This window comes from Aquarana catesbeiana, linkage group LG01 (genome assembly GCF_042186555.1).
Source record: "Aquarana catesbeiana isolate 2022-GZ linkage group LG01, ASM4218655v1, whole genome shotgun sequence".
Taxonomy (NCBI): domain Eukaryota; kingdom Metazoa; phylum Chordata; class Amphibia; order Anura; family Ranidae; genus Aquarana; species Aquarana catesbeiana.
The window spans coordinates 772,940,126-772,962,085 of NC_133324.1; the positions used below are offsets into that span (position 1 = coordinate 772,940,126).

A 21,960-nucleotide genomic window follows, 5' to 3' on the forward strand; every position below is an offset into this window, starting at 1 on the left:
TTGTTTATCCATAATATGCAAAAAGAGACTTAACATTCATACAAGTAAACAGTACTAAAAACAGCATATTTTAACCACTTCAGCTCCCACATCTCTACTGCCCTCCCTGTGGACTAGAGTAGTTTTTACATTTCTGCTGTTTACCCAATTTTTTGACAATAACTTTGTAATTATTTAATATTAACAAAATAATGTATATAGTAATATATGTATATAGTATATATTTTTAAGTAGAAATAATGCTTTATTTTAGATATTGGGGTTGATTTACTAAACCTGGAGAGGGCAAAATCTGATGCAGCTGTGCATGGTGGCCAATTATCTTTTAACATCAGCTTGTTCAATTAAAGTGGATGTAAACCTGAAAAAAATGTTTTAATGAAGACTTCTACCTGGTACAGTAGAGGATGTTAAGTCATCTATGCCCAGTCTTGCTATGAAAAGTTAATCCATCTCTGAGTAATCCACTTGTATTTTTTTTACTATGATAAAAAATGACACATGATCTCATCAATGAGCATGATAGCAGAGACAGTGTTACGATTCCAGCTTCACATCCTTCCTCCTTTCTTCTCCAGCTCTCCCAGTTTTGGCTGTTCCACATGATTGGGCATGCTGAAGTCATGTGGTGCCTTTCCTAAGTTTTGACTGGTTGTTACTCATCATGGGACCCCCCAATACAGTAAAACTGCACATTTTAGAGTGGCCTTTTATTGTGGCCAGCCTAAGGCACACCCTTGTAATAATTGTGCTGCCTAATCAGCATCTTGGTATGCCACACTAACACAGATTTAGACAGATTTGTGAACAATATTTGAAACAAATAGGCCTTGCGTACATAGAAAAAGTTATAGATCCTTGAGTTCAGCTCATGATAAATAGGGGCAAACACAAAAGTGTTGCATTTATAATTTTGGTCAGTGTATAAGTAGTAGATATTAGGAAGCTAGCTATAGAATTGTCACAAGATGGTATCTTACCTCTAAGCTACCACATTACATATATTAATTGGTACCTGATACTTGTTGGCAGTGTGGTACACCACAGGCAGATTTACTACATATCTTCTGGTCATACCTATGACTACAGAATTTCTGTACTCAAGTACATACTGTGACTCATCAATTCATGGACTGACACATACCTAAAGATCCAGTCTTCTTCCTCCTCCATCATAACAATTTCCCTCTCAAGTACTACAAAAATTAATTCATAATACAGCTGGTTAATGTGGCCTGCTCTTGCATTCCGGCTCTGTGGAAATGTTTGCCACCCACTATATCATAGCTACACCTCAGCGAGATACAATCCAAGACACTGTATACAGGGCAGATGTTTTAACCCTCTCAGTTTCAGCATTTTTTTTCATTTCGAAAAAATTGCAGAAAAAAATTTGATCACTTTAGGGTGTCTACTTTCTAAAAAGGGATCATTTTGGGGTTGTTTGTACTGTCTTGACAATATTATTTGCTATTTTTATTATTTGCTATTAGTTTTTTAACATACAAATAAGGGAAACCATTTTTTTTTATGTTTTAGTTGGATTCTCCTTTCAAAAATAAAAAATAAAAACCCCAATTGTTCTTAAATACCCTGAAAGAAAAGTTGTTTTTGACAACTTAAGGACCGAGCCTCTTTCTGAGATTTATTGTTTACACGTTAAAAACAGGGTTTTTTTGCTAGAAAATTACTTAGAACCCCCAAACATTATACATTTTTTTTCTAACACCCTAGAGAATAAAATGGCAGTCATAGAAATACTTTCTGTCACTCCGTATTTGCGCAGCGGTCTTACAAGCATGCTTTTTTTTGGAAAAAATACACTTTTTTGAATTAAAAAATAAGACAACAGTAAAGTTAGCCCAATTTTTTAATAGTGTAAAGACAATGTTACGCTGAGTAAATTGATACCCAATATCATTTGAAGTTTGCTTCAAAATTGTGCCCGCTCATGGAATGGCGACAAACATTTACCCTTAAAAATCTCCATAGGCGATGTTTAAAAAATTCTACAGGTTGCATGTTTTAAGTTACAGAGGAAGTCTAGAGCTAGAATTATTGCTCTCGCTCTACCAATCATGGCAATACCTCACATGTGGGGTTTGAACACCGTTTTCATATGCGGGCGCTACTCACGTATGCGTTCACTTCTGCACGCGAGCTTGTCGGGGCGAGGCACATTTACATTTTTTTTCTTATTTATTTTACCTTTTATTTTTACACTGTTTTCTTTTAAAAAAATGACACTTTTATTCCTATTACAAGGAATGTAAACATTCCTTGCAATAGAAAAAAGCATGACAGGACCTCTTAAATATGAAATCTGGGGTCAAAAAGACTTCAGATCTCATATTTAGACTAAAATGTAATAAAAAAAAATTGTCATTTAAAAAAATTATTAAAATAAAATGGCCCTTTAAGAGCTGTGGGTGGAAGTGACATTTTGACGTCGTTTCCGCCCAGCAATTGTATGGAGACGGGTGGTGGCCATCTTCCGAATAGCGAATCCGCCACAGGGACCACTTTTATCTTGTAGCGGACCACCTGCTGAAGAAGGGGATACCAGGGTTATGGCAGCTAGCTGCTGCCATAACAACGATATCCTCCTTCAAACAGCCGATGTAAAACTGCGGCGGGTAGTCCGTAAGTGGTTAACGCAGCTTAAAGGGAAATATTAATTATGCACAAATCACTTAAGTAACATGTCTTTTATCTGCAATTGAAGTTATGGAACAGTATAAGTTAATCCTTTGACATGAAAAAAGCACTACCTTACAAAGTTAAAAGGCATGTGGCCTGGTATGGTTGAGAAGGGGGACCCACTTTCTGTATTCGCTTTCCTGCATGCTCGGAGATGGATCTAGTATGAATTTTAATCAGAAACCCCCACCATTGTTTCTCTTTTTTAAACGTGTATTACCCTTTTAAAATAGACATGGGGTTCCCCCTTCCACACTGGGAGGGTACCTTCAAGAAGGGGTAGAAAAGAATCTTTTCATAACAAATTGGTCCAAAGATATATGTCCCCCTATGTAATGAGTATGAGGTACATAAGTACCCCTTAATGCAAAAAAATATAATGGTAAATAAATACACATGCCATAACAAACATTTAAATAAAAAATTCCACCAAAAAAGTTAATAAATGTCCTCCAATGTAAATCCTCATCAATCATGTTTTCCTCTGATGTAGATGCAATATCAATCACAATAAACTGCATCCACAGCAACCCACCCCTAAATGATGTTGCCGATGACTTGCCATGAGAATCCACTACCTTACAATCTTGAACTGCCAAAAAGAAAGCCCAAGAGTGGGTCAAGATGACAGGAAATTATCTTGACCCGCCACACTATGACAGATCTCTGACCACCTGCTGTTTGTAAACAAACTGGCTAGAGATCCTGGGTGACATCATTGACTTATTATATGGGACACAGATATCTGCCCCCAAGAAAATGGGGTGTGGGCTACCCCTTATTACTCATTCTCAAAAAAATGTCATAAGTAAATAGACACCCACACTGTGTAAAAATATTTACCGTCGTATAACACGCACCCAAAGTTTAGGAGGGAATTTTAAGGGAAAAAACTTTTAGGATTGAAGCTTAAGGAAAAAAACTTACATTTAAATGCCCATCAATGCAGCCTTATCAGTGTCCATCTGCAGCCTTGTCCATCATTGCAGAATGATCAGTGTTCATCTGCAGCCTTGTCCATCATTGCAGAATGAACAGTGTCCATCTGCAGCCTTGCCCAGTGTCTTTGCAGCCTTGTTCAGTGTCTTTGCAGCCTTGCCCAGTGTCATTGCAGCCTTGCCCAATGTCATTGCAGCCTTGTCCAGTGTCATTACAGCCGTGCCCAAAATTGCAGTATGTTTGGTATTTTAATTTTAGTGCCTCCGAGATACACAGAGCCGGATGTCCTGTGTACTCGGCTCCTCTTGGCTCTCGCAGTCCCGCCCAGTCCCGCCTCTTGGCCCGGCTCCTATGATGGACATAACACAGGCCCAATGGTGGGACTGGGCGTGACTGCGAACGAAGCCGAGCCTAGCTGAGTACACAGTACACTCGGCTAGGTGTATATCGGTGGCACTCGCTGCTCCAGACAGCGGGGATCGGCGTATAACACGCACCCACGATTTTCCCCTGATTTTAAGGGGAAAAAAGTGTGTGTTATACGCTGATAAATACAGTAATTTAATAAAATTTCAATAAATAGAAGTAAACAATGTCTTTGAATGTAAATCAATAATTATTTAAGTTGTCCAGCTATGTTTATCCAGTGTGAAACATGATGACCCACTGACATAATGGAGTCACCCAACTGCATTACCAACACAAATGACAGATCCTCAACCATCTTCTGTTTGTAACCAAACTGAATGTGGATGCTGAGTAGGGATGAGCTTCGTGTTCGAGTCGAACCCACGTTCGAACATCGTGTTTTCGGCCGTTCGCCGAATTACGAACGATATGGGCCGTTCGCGCCAAATTCGAGTGGCGTGTCATGGCCCATAATTCACTGCGGCATCACAGAGCATTGCTGGCTGATGATTGGCCAAGCATGCGCTATCACCCACATGCTTGGCCAATCACAGTGCCGTCTGTACAGAGAGCCATAATTGGCCAAAGCCAGGGTGGCTTTGGCCAATTATGGCTCTGGGTGTTTAGTACACGCCCTACACTACATAAGGCCGCCTGCATGGCGGCCCTGTGTAATGTGTTCTGGCATTGAGAGAAAGATAGATAGACAGAGAGACAGTGTCATTTGATTTAAGTTAGATAGAGTAGGCAGGCGAGTCAGATAGCTGCACTTACAGTGTATTGTGTATATATATACATCCTAGGTGTTATATATATACACTGTATTCAGTTTAGCTAGATCCGTTCCTGTTATTCTCTTCCTACTGACAGTCAGGCAGGTGTTTTTACAGTATTTACAGCTACCTGAAGACAATTGCTGGAGTTCTTCTGATCCTATTAGTCCTTTTAGCTACAGTATTTACAGTTAGTGTAGTGCGTCCTCTGCACAGTGTGCACCTAAAGCTACCTGAAGAAAATTAGTGGTGTTCTTCTGATCCTATTAGTACAGTACCGCAGGCACCTGCAGTATTTACAAGTTAGTGTAGTGCGTCCTCTGCACAGTGTGCACCTAAAGCTACCTGAAGAAAATTAGTGGTGTTCTTCTGATCCTATTAGTACAGTACTGCAGGAAGCTGCAGTATTTACAAGTTAGTGTGGTGTGTCCTCTGCACAGTGTGCACCTAAAGCTACCTGAATAAAATTGATGGTGTTCTGATCTTATTAGTATCGCAGGCAGCTGTAGAATTTACAAGTTAGTGTAGTGTGTCCTCTGCACAGTGTGCACCTAAAGCTACCTGAATAAAATTGGTGGTGTTCTTCTGATCCTATATTAATACCACAGGCAGGCAGCTACAGTATTTAAAGTTAGTGTACTGTGTCCTCTGCACAGTGTGCACCTAAAGCTACCTGAATAAAATTGGTGGTGTTCTTCTGATCCTATTAATACCACAGGCAGGCAGCTACAGTATTTACAGTTAGTGTACTGTGTCCTCTGCACAGTGTGCACCTAAAGCTACCTGAAGAAAATTGCTGTTGTTCTACTCCAATTAATACCACAGGCAGGCAGCTACATTATTTACAGTTAGTGTAGTGTGTCCTCTGCACAGTGTGTACCTAAAGCTACCTGGAGACAATTGCTGTTGTTCTGCTCCTATTAACCACTTGCCGACCGCCTAACACAGATATACTGCGGCAGAATGGCACGGGCAGGCAAAACCACGTACCTGGTATGTGATCTGCCTCCCGCGGGCGGGGGTCGCATCGCGCCCCCCCGGTGCAGTCGACTTCGTTAGGGGAGTGATTCAGGCTGAGGGGGAGGCCACTCATTCATGGCCACCCCCTCGCAATCACTCCCAATGAATGACAACTTCCCCTGCTGCTGTAATGTAAACCGCGACAGAGGAAGTAATGCCATCTCTCCTCGAGTTGGTATTTTCGTTCCGGCGCCGAGGAGAGAAGACATCATTGTGAGTTGCACCAACACTACACTAACAGTAGAACACACTAGGCACACTTCACCCCCCCCCATCACCACCCTGTACCCCCTGTCACAGTGCCACCAATAGCAGTTTTTTTTGCATTGGTGTCAGTTTGTGACAGTTATAAGTGGTAGGGCAGTTAGTGGTAGCCCCCTTTTAGGTCTAGTATACCCCCTAACCCCCCCAATAAAGTTTTAACCCCTTGATCACCCCCCATTGCCAGTGTCACTAAGCGATCGTTTTTCTGATCGCTGTATTAGTGTCACAGGTGACGCTAGTTAGGGAGGTAAGTATATAGGTTCGCCGTCAATGTTTTATAGCGTCAGGAACCCCCATATACTATCTAATAAAGGTTTTAACCCCCTGATTGCCCCCTAGTTAACCCTTTCACCAGTGATTACCATATAACTGTTATGAGTGACGCTGGTTAGTTAGTTTGTTTTTTTATATTTTCAGGGCACCCGCCGTTTATTACCTAATAAAGGTTTAACCCCCTAATCACCCGGTGGTGATTTAAGTTGAATTTTAGGGTCAGATAAGGTCTGCGTCGCCCCAGGCAGCATCAGGTTAGTGCCAGTACCGCTAACACCCACGCACGCAGCATACACCTCCCTTAGTGGTATAGTATCTGAGCGGATCAATATCTGATCCGATCAGATCCATACTAGTGTCCCCAGCAGTTTAGGGTTCCCAAAAATGCAGTGTTAGCAGGATCAGCCCAGATACCTGCTAGCACCTGCATTTTGCCCCTCGGACCAGCCCTGCCCAGTCCACCCAAGTGCAGTATCGATCGATCACTGTCACTTACAAAACACTAAACACACATAACTGCAGCGTTCGCAGAGTCAGGCCTGATCCCTGCGATCGCTAACAGTTTTTTTGGTAGCGTTTTGATACAGTCGCTGACAGTCAGGAGCTTTTTTACCTGTGAGTCTCACTAGTGTACCACTAAATTTAGAGCCCAAAATGGCAAATCGAAGTTACACTAGTGAAGAGGCCTACACGTTTCTGAGCATGACAGATAGTGAAGAGGAAGTCACTCATCTGTCAGATTCAGGCTCAGAACACAATCCTGTAGACGACAGCGGCTCCATGACAGATAGCTCTGACGGCGGAGTTGTGGTCCCTGCCAAGGTCAGGCATACCAGACCTCGAACTTCTTCTTCTGTTGTTGATGTGCAAGAACCGCAGGTCCCTCATATGGAGCAGAGCAGTACTAGCACCGCTATTCCTTCTGGTGAACTGGCAAGCACCAGCAGCCTAGTACACCCAGCACTGCAGTGTCACGTGGTGACGTGGCGAGTCCCATAAGTGCAGTTCAAGCTGGCAAGGTGGCAAGCACAAGTAGTGTTCCGCTGCCACCAAGAAGACGAACACATGCTCGTCGTGCCCATAGTGCCCTTCCTGCTGCATTCGCCAATCCTAATTGGGAACCCACCACTTCTGCAGCACCTGTACTTCCCCCATTCACCGGCCAACCCGGCATTCAGGTGGAAACAGTTGATTTTACGTCACTTGATTTTTATTCGCTGTTTTTCACCTAAGATCTCTATAGATCTATTGTGGACCAAAGCAATTTGTACGCTGGTCAACACATTGCCACTATTCCCCAGTCCTCCCTTGCCAGAGATTGGAGACCAATTACAGTCTCTGAATTTAAGCTCTTTCTGGGCCTTTCCCTCCTCATGGGCATAACCAAAAAGAGTGTGTTGCGGTCATATTGGTCCACTGACCCAATTCACCATATGCCCTTGTTCTCTGCCTCCATGACCAGAGCACGATACGAGCAGATCTTGCGGTTCATGCACTTCAATGACAATCAACTCTGTCCTCCTCATGGAGACCCTGGATACGATCGGCTCTACAAAATTTGGCCCCTCGTAAACCACTTCAACCAACGTTTTGCAGACTTTTTTACTCCCCATCAAGATTTCTGCGTTGATGAGTCCCTGATTAAGTTTTCTGGCCACTTGTCATTCAAACAGTACCTTCCCAGCAAGCGTGCCAGATATGGGATCAAGATGTATAAGCTCTGTGACAGGGCCACAGGCTATACATGTAGTTTTATGGTTTACGAGGAAAAAGAGAGTCACTTAGAGCCGACAAACTGCCCTGACTACATAGGAAGCGCTGGCAAGATTGTGTGGGACTTGGTGTCACCCTTATTTGGAAAGGGGTACCACTTGTAAGTGGACAATTATTACACGAGCGTGCCACTTTTTAGTCACTTGTTTGATCAGCAGATTGGAGCATGTGGCACTGTGTGACCTAATCCGAATTCCCCAGAGGCTTGTAGATTCCTGTCTTAGTCTGGGGGAGAGAGCCTGCTTGCAGTGTAATAATTTGCTCGCTATGAAGTGGAGGGATAATAAGAATGTTTTCGTTCTTACCTACCTTCATGCAGTGCAAATTACTACAGCGACTGGTGTTGTGGAGAAACCCCTCTGTGTCCACGAATATAACCAAAATATGGGAGGGGTGGACCTCAATGACCAGTTGTTGGTGCCGTACCTAGTTGCCTGTAAGGCCAGATGCTGGTACAAAAAAGTGTCTATTTATTTCAATTGGCTTTGCTGAATGCTTATGTGCTGTACAGAGCTTCAGGATGGACTGGATCCTTCCTTAAATTCCAGGAAGAGATCGTCAGAGCCCTTCTGTTTCCAGACGGTGCTCCTCCTCACCTTCCCCAACCAAATGCAGTAAGCCGGCTGCATGAGAGGCATTTTCTTTATGTCCTCCCGAGTACCCCTACCCAACGAGCCCCCCAAAAAAGATGTTGCATCTGCAGCAAGCTGAGAATCCTGTCCTGAGAATCCTGGTCTTTGCATTGGTGAATGTTTTGAACGCTACCATACACTAGTTGAGTATTAGCGTAGGGTACAGCACTGCACAGACTAGGACACACTTTCACAGGGTTTTCCAAGATGCCATCGCATTTTGAGAGACCCGAACCTGGAAACGGTTACAGTTACAAAAGTTACAAAAAAAAGTGTAAAAAAAAAAGTAAAAAAAACACACAAAAAAAATATAAAATAAAAAAACAAAAATAATTGTCGTTTTATTGTTCTCTCTCTATTGTTCTGTTCTTTTTTACTGTATTCTATTCTGCAATGTTTTATTGTTATTATGTTTTATCATGTTTGATTTATAGGTATGCAATTTTTTTATACTTTACTGTTTACTGTGTTTTATTGTTAACCATTTTTTTGTTTTCAGGTATGCCATTCAGCTGCAGAGCGGATTTATTTATCTTGACAGCAACAGCGTTTGCTCGATAAAAAAAGCCGTGACTCCAGCGCTGTCGGAGGTGATTTCACCACCACAGTTACATACTTCAGCATAAATGCCGTAGCATGGGGGCAGCAGGGGAGGTGGAGCGATTTGCTCCTACCTTTTGCGGTAGGATGCCCCCATGCTTCGGCATATATATATTTTAGGCACAGGTTGCGTTAATAGTTTTATTTTTTACTATTTTTTTTTGTATTTGCTTTGCAGGTATGGTAAGTCTTACTGTTATACTGTAATGTTACTTTGTTTTATTGTTAACCATCATTTGCTTAGCAGGTACGCCATTCAGTTGCAGCGTGGATTTATTTATCTTGACAGCAACAGCGTTTGCTCCCACGATACATAAAGCCGTGGCTCCAGCGCTGTAGGAGGTGATTTCCCCACCACAGTTAAAAAAAAGAGCATGTATGCCAAAGCATGGGGGCAGCAGGGGCGGAGGAGCGATTTGCTCCTACCTTTTGGTGCCCCCATGCTTCGGCATATATAAACGGTGCATATATGCCCATCATTAGAAGTGAGTGGATGAAGGGAGGTATTCTAATGGTGAGCACACCCACCGATCAATCTCTTTTTTTTTTGTTCACCCCACAAGCTGCATGAAAAAAGTTTACAATATATGCCCAACAAGGACCAGCAACGTACTGGTATGTTGCTGACTTTGAGTGGTTATACCAGAATGATGCCTGCAGGTTTAGGTATCATCTTGGTATCATTCTTTTCAGCCAGCGGTCAGCTTTCATGTAAAAGCAATCCTAGCAGCTAATTAGCCTCTAGACTGCTTTTACAAGCAGTGGGAGGGAATGTCCCCCTACCGTCTTCCATGTTTTTTTTCTGGCTCTCCTGTCCCAACAGGGAACCTGAGAATGCAGCCGGTGATTCAGCCAGCTGACCATAGAGCTGATCAGCGACTAGAATGGCTCCAAACATCTCTATGGCCTAAGAAACCTGAAGCTACGAGCATTTCATGACTTAGATTTCGCCGGATGTACACAGCGCCATTGGGATATTAGGAAAGCATTTTATCACACCAATCTTGGTGTGGTCAGACGCTTTGAGGGCAGAGGAGAGATCTAGGGTCTAATAGACCCCAATTTTTTCAAAAAAGAGTACCTGTCACTACCTATTGCTATCAAAGGGGATATTTACATTCCCTGAGATAACAATAAAAATGATTTAAAAAAAATGAAAGGAACAGTTTAAAAATAAGATAAAAAAGAAAAAAAAAAGAAAAAAAAAGCACCACTGTCCCCCCTGCTCTCGCGCAAAGGCGAACGTAAGCGTCGGTCTGGCGTCAAATGTAAACAGCAATTGCACCATGCATGTGAGGTATCACTGTGAAGGTCAGATCGAGGGCAGTAGACCTCCTCTATAAATCTAAAGTGGTAACCTGTAATGGCTTTTAAAGGCTTTTAAAAATGTATTCAGTTTGTCGCCACTGCACGTATGTGCGCAATTTTAAAGCATGTCGTGTTTGGTATCCATGTACTCGGCCTAAGATCATCTTTTTTACTTCATCAAACATTTGGGCAACATAGTGTGTTTTAGTGCATTAAAATTTAAAAAAGTGTGTTTTTTTCACAAAAAAAGCATTTGAAAATTGAAAAAAAAAATGAAACACCCACCATTTTAATCTGTAGGGCATTTGCTTTAAAAAAATATATATAATGTTTGGGGGTTCAAAGTAATTTTCTTGCAAAAAAAATAATTTTTTCATGTAAACAAACAGCTTGGGGTGTCTACTTTCCAAAATGGGGTCATTTGGGGGGGGTTGTGCTATCTTGGCATTTTATGGCCTTCAAAACTGTAATAGGTAGTGAGGAGTGAATCAAAAATTTACGCCCTTAGAAATCCTGAAGGCGGTGATTGGTTTTCGGGGACCCGTATGCAGCTAGGCTCACAAAAAGTCCCACACATGTGGTATTCCCATACTCAAGAGAAGCAGCAGAATGTATTTTGGGGTGTAATTCCACATATGCCCATGGCATGTTTGAGCAATATATCATTTAGCGACAACTTTGTGCAAAAAAAAAAAATTGTCACTTTCCCGCAACTTGTGTCAAAATATAAAATATTCCATGGACTCAACATGCCTCTCAGCAAATAGCTTAGGGTGTCTACTTTCCAAAATGGGGTCATTTGGGGGGGTTGTGCCATCTGGGCATTTTATGGCCTTCAAAACTGTGATAGGTAGTGTGGAGTGAAATAAAAAATTTACGCCCTTAGAAATCCTGAAGGCGGTGCTTGGTTTTCGGGGTCCTGTACGCGGCTAGGCTCCCAAAAAGTCCCACACATGTGGTATCCCCATACTCAGGAGAAGCAGCTAAATGTATTTTGGGTGCAATTCCACATATGTCCATGGCCTGTGTGAGCAATATATCATTTAGTGACAACTTTTTGTAATTTTTTTTGTCATTATTCAATCACTTGGGACAAAAAAAAAAAATATTCAATGGGCTCAACATGCCTCTCAGCAATTTCCTTGGGGTGTCTACTTTCCAAAATGGGGTAATTTGGGGGGGGTTTGTACTGCCCTGCCATTTTAGCACCTCAAGAAATGACAGTCGTAAACTAAAAGCTGTGTAAATTCCAGAAAATGTACCCTAGTTTGTAGATGCTATAACTTTTGCACAAACCAATAAATATACGCTTATTGACATTTTTTTTACCAAAGACATGTGGCCGAATACATTTTGGCCTAAATGTATGACTAAAATTGAGTTTATTGGATTTTTTTTATAACAAAAAGTAGAAAATATCATTTTTTTTTTCAAAATTTTCGGTCTTTTTCCGTTTATAGTGCAAAAAATAAAAACCGTAGAGAGAGAAAAGGACACAAATTTCGTTTGGTACAGCATTGCATGACCACGCAATTAGCAGTTAAAGTGACGCAGTGCCAAATTGTAAAAAGTGCTCTGGTCAGGGGTAAATCCTTCCGGGGCTGAAGTGGTTAATACCACAGGCAGGCAGCTACAGTATTTACAGTGTACTGTGTCCTCTGCACAGTGTGCACCTAAAGCTACCTGAATAAAATTGGTGGTGTTCTTCTGATCCTATATTAATACCACAGGCAGGCAGCTACAGTATTTACAGTTAGTGTACTGTGTCCTCAGAGCTCCGCATGTGCAGGGCGCTGCTGTCTCTGCATGTTATTCCAAAAGTTCTTTGGTGTGGGCCTTTTTTGAGACGAGTGCATCAGATCCCACCGCTGCTATTTGCAACATATGTCTCAAGCGTATCTCGCGTGGCCAAAACTTTTCCCGCTTGGGCACCACATGCTTGACCAGACATATGTTGACCTGCCATGCAGTTCGTTGGCAAGCGTACCTAAAAGACCCACACCAAAGAACAAAGAGGACCTCTCCTTGCTCCTCATCAGCTGGGATCTCCAACCCCACTATACCTTCAGTCCTCTCTGAGACCTGCACTGAGAGGAATGAAGGTGTAGAATTAGGTGTGTCACAGCCAAGTACTTGGGGGCAATCTGCTATCGGTACACTGACATCAGATTGTACCAGGCAAATTTCCCTGCCCAGCTGCTGCACCACCGAAAGAAGTTCGCTCCCAGCCATCCACATGTCCAGTGGTTGAATGCTAGCTTGGCTAAATTGCTAGCACTTCAACTGCTGCCTTTTCAGTTGATAGACTCTGCCCCCTTCTGTGAGTTTGTGGAATGTGCGGTTCCTTAGTGGCAGGTTCCCAAACACCACTTTTTCTCACGGAGGGCGATTCTGGCTCTCTACCGGCATGTGGAAGGCAATGTCTTGGCCTCTCTGGACAGGGCAGTCAGCATTAAGGTGCATATTACCGCTGACTCATGGTCCAGCAGGCATGGACAGGGACATTACCTATCTTTCACCACACACTGGGTGACTCTTCTGGCAGCTGGGAAGGATGCAGGACAGGGGCAGTAGTGTTGGAGGTTGTTCCGCCACCATGCCTCCAAAATACTACTAGTGGTGATTCTGCTACACCTCTCTCCTCCACCCCCTCCTCTTCCTGTGCTGATTTGTCTTCGGAACCTACAGTGCTCCGTAGGCGTTCAAGGGGCTACACAAGCACGCAGGCCAAAAGATGCCATGCAGTGCTTGAGCTGGTGTGCTTGGGGGACAGGAGCCACACTGGGGCAGAGATTCTGTCAGCTCTGCAGGGGCAGGTTCAGAGGTGGTTGACGCCATGCCAGCTTAAGGCAGGTATGGTGGTTTGCGACAATGGCACCAACCTCCTCCCCGCCCTCCGACAGGGACAACTGACCCATGTGCCCTGTTTGGCTCACGTTCTTAACTTGGTGGTTCTGCGGTTCTTGGGCAGGTACCCGGGCTTACATGCAGGCAGGAAAGTCTGAGGCAGGCCAGGAAAGTCTGTGTGCATTTCTGCAGGTCTGCTCGGCTGGCTGACCTCCAAAAGGAATTTAACCTGCCCAAGAACCGCCTAATCTGTGACATGCCCACCAGGTGGAACTCAACGTTGGCCACGCTGCAGTGGCTGCACACGTAGCAGAGGGCCATCAATGAGTACCTGTGTGACTATGGCACCAGGACAGGGTCAGGGGAGCTTGTTTTTTTTCCCCACGCCAGTGGGCCATGATCAGGGATGCATGCACTGTCCTGTCACCATTTAAGGAGGTCACGAGGATGGTGAGCAGTGACAGTGCATGCATCAGTGACACTGTCCCCCTTGTCCACCTGTTGGAGCATACGCTGCATGGAATAATGGACAGGGCACTTGAGGCAGAACAGAGGCAGGAAGAGGAGGACTTCCTTAGCTCTCAAGGCCCCCTTTATCCAGACAGTGTTCCTGCGTGCCCTCCGATCACACAGGAAGAGGACGAGGAGGATTGTGTCAGCATGGAGGTGGAGCCTGGCACTCAGCATCAGCAGCAGTCTTTAAGGGATCATTTACAGTCCCAAGAAACCCATGGACTTGTACATGGCTGGGAGGAGGTAACTGCAGATCATGTCCTTAGTGACCCAGAGGACGCTGGACCGAATGCCTCAGCAAACCTACGCTGCATGGCCTCCCTGATCCTGCAAAGCCTGCGGAAGGATCCTCGTATTCGTGGTATCAAGGAGAGGGATCAATACTGGCTGGCAACCCTCCTTGATCCACGTTACAAGGGTAAGGTTGCAGACCTTATCTTGCCATCGCAGAGGGAGCAGAGGATGAAACATCTTCGGGAGGCCTTGCAGAAAGGTCTGTGCAACGCATTACCAGGGACTGGGAGGTTACAAACTCCTGTTCCTGGACAATGTGTTGCTGAGGCTTCGGTCAGTCAAAAAAGGAGCGGTGGAAAAGGTGGCCGTCTGACCGATGCAATTTTTTAGTCCGCAGCCCCAGGGTATGATCGATTCCAGCAACCATCGCCAGCATCTGTTTTACATGGTGCAGGAATACCTAGGGGCAATATCTGACTTGGACACCTTTCCCACCAAAAATCCTCTGGGTTACTGGGTCTTGAGGATGGATCACTGGCCAGAGCTTGCACAGTATGCAATTGAGCTACTGGCCTGTCCTGCATGCAGCGTTCTTTCGGAATGCACATTCAGTGCTGCTGGAGGCTTAGTAACCGATCACAGGGTGCGCCTGTCCACCGACTCAGTTGATCGACTGACCTTCATAAAAATTAATCAGTCTTAGATCACCACCAGCTACCAAGCACCCGATGCTGATTTAACAGAATTTTTTTTTTTGAAATGTCAGATCCCTTCTAGACTGCCTATGCTGATGCTGAGTGACTATCCTGTTATGCTGAGTTACTATCCTCTTCCTCCTCAATGACCATGCTGATAGCTTGTAAGAATATTTTTGTTTCTGGGCGCCGCCACCAGTGGCTAAGGCCCAATTTTTTCAGTCCCTGTTTAACAGGGGCATGCAATTACAATTTTTGATGCAATGCTTTGCAGCAGGGCTCATTCCTGCGCTCCAACTAGAGTATCTGTGAGGGGTTGCAGTGTTGTGGCACCAGCACCAGTGCCTAAGGCCCAATTTTTCAGCCCCTGTTTAACAGGGGAGTGTAATTACAATTTTTGATGCAATATTTTGCAGGAGGGCTCATTCCTGCACACCAACTAGAGTATCTGTGAGGGGTTGCAGTGTTGTGGCACCAGTGCCTAAGGCCCAATTTTTCTGCCCCTGTTCAACATCTTTATATATCCTTGATCTAATATTTCACAGCAGGGCCCGTTTCTGCGCCCACCAAGAATGAGTGAGGACTTACAGTGTTGTGGCACCAGCACCACCACCACCACCAAAGGCCCAATTTTTCTGACCCTGTTCAACAGGGGCATGTAATTACAATTCTTGATCTAATATTTCACAGCAGAGCCCATTCCTGCGCCCACCAAGAGTAACTGTGAGGGCTTACAGTGTTGTGGCAACACCAACACCTAAGGCCGCAATTTCTGCAGAGTATATAGGGCAGGCCCCTACTTTCAAACATCCAACTTACAAACGACTCCTACTTGCAAACAGAAGGAGACAACAGGAAGTGAGATGAAATCTACCCCTAGGAAGGGAAATTCTCTCCTGTAAGAGTTAATATGGGAAAAACATGTCTCCTCTCCACTGATGCTTTATCACCAATCCTTGTTTCACTAAAAACCCCAAATTGTCAAAAAACATTTGTCATTGGGACAGAAAGTGAGGTGAAATCTTCTGAAGAGGTGCACAGACAGCAAAACAAATGTCACAGGGGTGATAACCCTTCCCTATGTTTTCCAAAAAGCTTAAAAATAGATTTTTTGGCTGGAGCTACACTTTAAAAATGTACCAGTTCAAAATTACAAACAGATTCTACTTAACAACAAACCTACAATCCCTGTCTTGTTTGCACCGCCTGTATACTGCTGTTCAGAGTATATAGGGCCTGGGGGCCCCACGCCTTTCCTTTTTTTAATTTGGGTGTGGGGTTTCCCTTAATATCCATACAAGACCCAAAGGGCCTGGTAATGGACTGGGGGGGTACCCATGCCATTTGTCTCACTGATTTTCATCCATATTGCCGGGACCCGACATTACATTAAAGCCGCAAGCAGTTTTAAATTACTTTTATTCCTTTAAAAATTTCATTTTGTGCAGGGACTGTTCTAAGCACGGGAAACACGCGCCACTTTACAGGCATACTATAGACACCCCCCAGGTACGATATTTAAAGGAATATTTAACTTTTTTTCACTTTTTCTATGATATGGTTTGCAAGATTCTTTTTAATGAAAAAAACGTAGGCACTATTGTGGAAATTAGAATCTGTTTGCATTCATAAAATGTATTTGTGTAAATAATCTTATATTTACCATTCCTACTGCCATAAGAAATTTTGACCTAGTAGTAGTAAATTATATAATGTATTTAGTCAATAAATAAACACAACTTTTTATGTCTAATTTTTTATCATTTCTTTCAGTTGCAAGCACAAGTTTTATTTGGAAAAACTACCAAATACGAGCATTATTATTCCATTTCACAATGAAGGGTGGACATCTCTACTGAGGACCATACACAGTGTGATTAACAGAACTCCAGACAGTCTCATAGAAGAAATTATATTGGTGGATGACTTCAGTGACAGAGGTAGGTTAATAGTTTAAATTCTGTAAAGTAGACTACTCTACAGTTGCATGTATTGTGCAATAGTTAACATTGTAATGTTAGCTGCATTTAGAAAGAAATAACTTTAACATTTTTTGAGGACAGTCTTAAAGAATCTCTGTCAGTTACTTGAGGTATCTTTAATAATGCTACACATGCAAATTAATACTTACCTGCACGTCTGTCTGTGCCACCGAACATCACTTCAATCCTGAGTAATCCAGTGCTGAGACTAACACTTCTGGGAGTGTCAATCTTCTGGAACCTCTGCAACAATCAATGCTTCCTACTACTGACCTTCATGTCATTAATCTTTTCTTTAAGGAGTAGTACTCAGCAAAATAAACCACTGTGGAGGACCTAGATGATTGAAACTTCTAAAAAGTGTTGGTCTCAGAAGGAACTTTAGCAGTGCTCACCATTGAATCAGTGCTCAGCAGCACAAGCAGCAGTATAGGTAAGCATTCCTTATTTTATTTTCAGGTATGCTAAGTCTTTTTAAAGCCTAGTTCTAAGTTTTTTAATAGCTTTGAGGGGTGTCAAAAAGCTGGAGTTCTGCTTTAAGCAACATCCAAAGTTTTTACAAACTATACCTAGTTAAAATGAAAAAAAAAACATACATATTTTACTTTATGTCTGCCTTTTCCCAGCCTTTGGTGACACCAACATTGGGACTGTTGGGAAGTATGAGTGTTTAGGGAGTTCCTGGCAAGTGCTTTCGTATGGAGCAGCTAATATAAATTCTAGATTGTGGCTTCTTTGGTGTTGCGATGAAGAATTTTATATCATTTGGTGAGATTAAAGTAAGATTATACTTAGACTTTAGTGACTTGACTTGACATCAATAGAATTGCAGAAATGGAAGAACTAATCCATATAGCTAGAGACGCCCCATCTAAATTCTCACACATCTGGGCCTGCTGGACTCACTTCCGAACCACGGATAACTACACAACAGTGATGGGTCACACAAACAATGATGTCACATACTAACAGGTTAAATTATTTAGCAAAATTGTATTTCTATTAAATTTTATGTTTTAAAGCGAACAGGTACAGAATTGTTGCACAATTTAAAATACAAAAATATTAAAAAACATATTGATATCAAAACAGAAAAAACAATGGAGTAAAAGATACAGATGAACAGAATCCACAATTACAGAGCACAAGAGTATTCTACATAGCATGTCCAGGATATATAAAGTAAGCAGTCCAAAATTAGGTAGTATAGGTTCGAAACCAGAGGTCAGTCACATAAAGGAAAGGACAAAGATTCCATGAAGGGTATGTGATATGGGATAAGAAACTCCAAGTGACATACATAAGAGTGAAGTAAGTGCTATGCCAAGAAAATTTTAAGAAGCGATAGTTGGCATAGGGGTCCCAAATTCCGACCGATCCCAAAGTTCCCACACTTTATCAAATTGGGGGATAGTGTTATGTACTGAGGCCGTTAGATATTCCAACCTCCGAATTTTAGCCACTAGTTGTAAAAATTTGGGCCAAGGAGGAGGTGAGTTGGACAGCCAGCATAGGGGAATAAGTCTTTTGGCAGCCAGTAATATGTAAGAAAGAAGCCGATTGGCTCTTCTGGTTATGCCGGGGAAAGGAAGGCCCAAAAAATAATGCAAGGGATCAAGTGGGAGGGATTTATTCAACATTTTCTGCATCAGGAGCCTCATCTCACACCAAAAAGGTTGGATCATTGAACATTGCCAAAATATATGGAATAAGGAACCCGTGTCAGTCCCACAATGTCAACAGCATGGCAAGACTGAGGAATCATATTTATGAATAACCTCAGGGGTTCTATACCAAAACATGAGAATTTTCATGGATGTCATGTCTTGACCATTTCTTTATATCAGCCCCACTCATATCTTACGTGGCTGAGGCTGACATATCACCTATTACATGGTCGGACCATGTTCCCATCACATTAAACCTTATGCTTTCCCAGGTCTACACTAAGTCATGTCACTGGCGCCTAAATGATCACCTCCTACAATCTGAGGTCTCACGTACCATCTTAGCAAAAAATCTAGAAGAATATTTTCAGCATAACATAGGGTCTGTCTCAGATTTTTCCACACTTTGAGAGGCACACAAGACTGTTTTTTGAGGCGCTTGCTTAGCTGAAAGCTCTCAGTTAAAGAAAGATAGAAATAGTCTTACACAGTCCCTTACTTCCGCTTTGGTCACTGCGGAGCAGAGGCTATTAAGTGGCCCCACAGTGTCGAAACTACGCAGGGTCACCTCCCTCAGAGAGCAAATCAAACTAATACAACTTGGCAGGGCAGCCAGGTCTTTATTATGGACAAAACTAAAATTTTACGAATATTCAAATAAACCACATAGAATGCTAGTCAACAAACTACATCCATGCCCATTTAACTCATTTCCTGATTTCCTTCAACAGGCAGATGGATCTAGAGTATATTGCCCCTGTGCAATGTCAAACACCTTTGGCAAATTTTATCATGAATTGTACAACAGTCTAACTCCAGAGAACCATTTTAACTTCACTCAGGAGAAGTTTAAAAAAAGTTTTCCAACATAAAACTCCTGAAACTGTCTTCAGAGGACGTATCTGTATAGGAGGGAGGTAGATGGTCTACTACTCACTGAGCCCATGGGAGGAGGTAGGAGCCGGATTGATAGGCCGCAGGCCTCGGTACGGTGTCAGACAGTAGGGTGTCGGAGCCTAGGAGACCTCAGGCGGCTTCAGGCAATCCTCCCCCGCTGCAGAGTTGTCCGATGCCCTCTGGGAGTGAGTTGTTGATGCGCTGGGATGCAGCGGTCACTTCGCCCATGGGTCTCTGGGAAGGAGGGCCCGCAGGCCTCAAGATGGCGGCGTGCCTCGAGCCTGGAGATCGAGGAGCCCACCTGGGATGTACACAGCTGGGCAAAGTCTGTGGCAAAGAAATAGTTGTGGCTGCAGCATACAACGTCCCGATAGGTATGCCGATGCCCTCGATGCAAACCGGGGTGAAGCAGAGGAAGAATGGCAGTGGATTGTCGCTGTCTGTGTGGAGCTCAGCACAAACACGTCTTCCCTGCTTCGCGTCCGGACACGCCCCCCTAACAGGTTAAATTTAATGGAACTATAGAACACAAAGCCCCCCACCCCTAACCAAGGGACGAGTACGAGGGGACATATGTTGAGGTTCCGAACCATGAGCATACCAACAGCATGCGCGCCATTTCCATCCCTCCACATACAACACTAGATTGTCATACAAACAAAATAAGGCTTCTGGTGGTGACTGAGGAGTCAAATCCCCTGCCCGTAATTCCCCCTTCCCTATCCCCCCCTCCTTCCCTTCTTCTACCCTCCCCTACCCTCACATCCATACAACACCTTAGCTTAGTTCTCCAGAGTAAGTCCTAATATCTAATACCATCACGCTGCATTACGTGCATAAGTTCTATACTACAGATCTACACCAAATACTGTTTTATATACACGTATTGTTTAAATGATGACATTGTAACCTGCTTTTATTTTCCTCAGTAAAAATTTATTGGAAAAAAAAAAAGATTTAATACTTAAAATATATTTAAAGTAGATTTCCATCTTTGTAATGATGAATAACCGTAAAGTCTGTAAAGTCCATAAAACCTATTTAGTTTCAAGAACTGAGACAAAAGAATTATTAGAGTATGTTTAGACTTCCAAACAGCACCACCAGCAGAGAGTATAGAAACATTTTTGTTTAGAACAGAGTTCTAGTTAAAAGTGATACTTTTAAAAGTTATGATTGCAAATGATTATGATTGCAAATCTATGCTTGGGACTGTATTAGATCAAAATGGCTGTGAAGTTCAAATACAGAATTAGGATACAACAAAAATGTATACTTTTTTTCTTTACAATTTACAAAAGTATTAACTTTTTTCAAACAATTGGTTAGGGTTGCCCTTGAAATGTTTTATAATACAGGGAGTTTCATTTAATTGGACAGCAGGGTATAAGAGTGACAAGACTATAATGTGATCATATATTTGTCTTTTGGTTTGTGCGGAAGCAATTTCATTGTCTGGTCCAAGGGTTAATTGGATTGCTCCATTGTCTTTGTACTGTATAGACTACACATATCTTTTTGATCTTTCAAGGTCCTTCAGGTGTTAGATTCTACAAATATATTGTAACCTCTAGTCAACAGATACGATAGCACATATAGTAATTACCATTTTTCTGATCTCTTGCCTTTATATCATGTACTGAATATATGTACTGTAAATGTAAAACAGGGGTGTTCGACTAATGCTTTCCTACATCCAGAGGAATGATTATAGGTTAGAAGTGATTGCTTTTGTAATAGATACAGTACAATACACTAAAAATAACCAGCAGAAGGGTTCAACAATTATAAAGACTTTGTAAAAGACTTGCCAGTTATGCTTGGAATGCTATTGTTACCAAAACACATTTTTGCTTCAGTACCTAGGACAGCATTAAAGTACAATCCTTAGGTTTAATTTTTCTATTCTGACCATCAATGGGATTGTGTGGGTAAATCTAGCAGCGTATATGGGGAACTGCGCTTAATGCATATAGAAACCACAGGACTTTCTTGAGCTTTAGTAAATCCAACCATGTCTTTCTCTGCAAGCTTTTGATGCAGGCACTGTAAATTACAATAAAGTTCAATTTTACCATCCACAAATATGTGTTTTGTTGGTCTTGTTTTACAAACAGTTAATGATTGATTTTAGGTAACCCCAAAAGTAACTGCTGACGGATGAGGAAGAGAAAATACCACGAGAACTTTCTTTAAATTACTAGTCAAACTGCATGGTTAAAAAAAGCCCAAATAAAGCATAGTTTCGCTAGGAGTACTTTATAGCAGTTATTTTTAATACTGTGGATCATGAACAATTATGTTCATAGGAAGATTCTGTAGAAGATGTGGAACCATAAAACATGTTAGTGTTGGGATTCAAGACCTTAAACTGTCAACTGTGCTGTATTAAGACCCCTTTCTAATTAAGTGCCTGTGCCATTAGCGCTAAAGTG

At 42.6% G+C, this 21,960-nt stretch overlaps 1 protein-coding gene across 1 annotated transcript in view; it reads left to right on the forward strand.

The window, feature by feature from the left end:
* Nucleotides 1-21,960, forward strand: part of GALNTL6 (polypeptide N-acetylgalactosaminyltransferase like 6) — a 2,428,129-nt gene that overhangs the window by 888,963 nt on the left and 1,517,206 nt on the right. Inside the window, exon 4 of the mRNA XM_073606417.1 lies at nt 16,753-16,919. Coding sequence (XP_073462518.1) covers nt 16,753-16,919 — 167 coding nt within the window. The remainder of the gene's footprint in view (nt 1-16,752; nt 16,920-21,960) is intronic.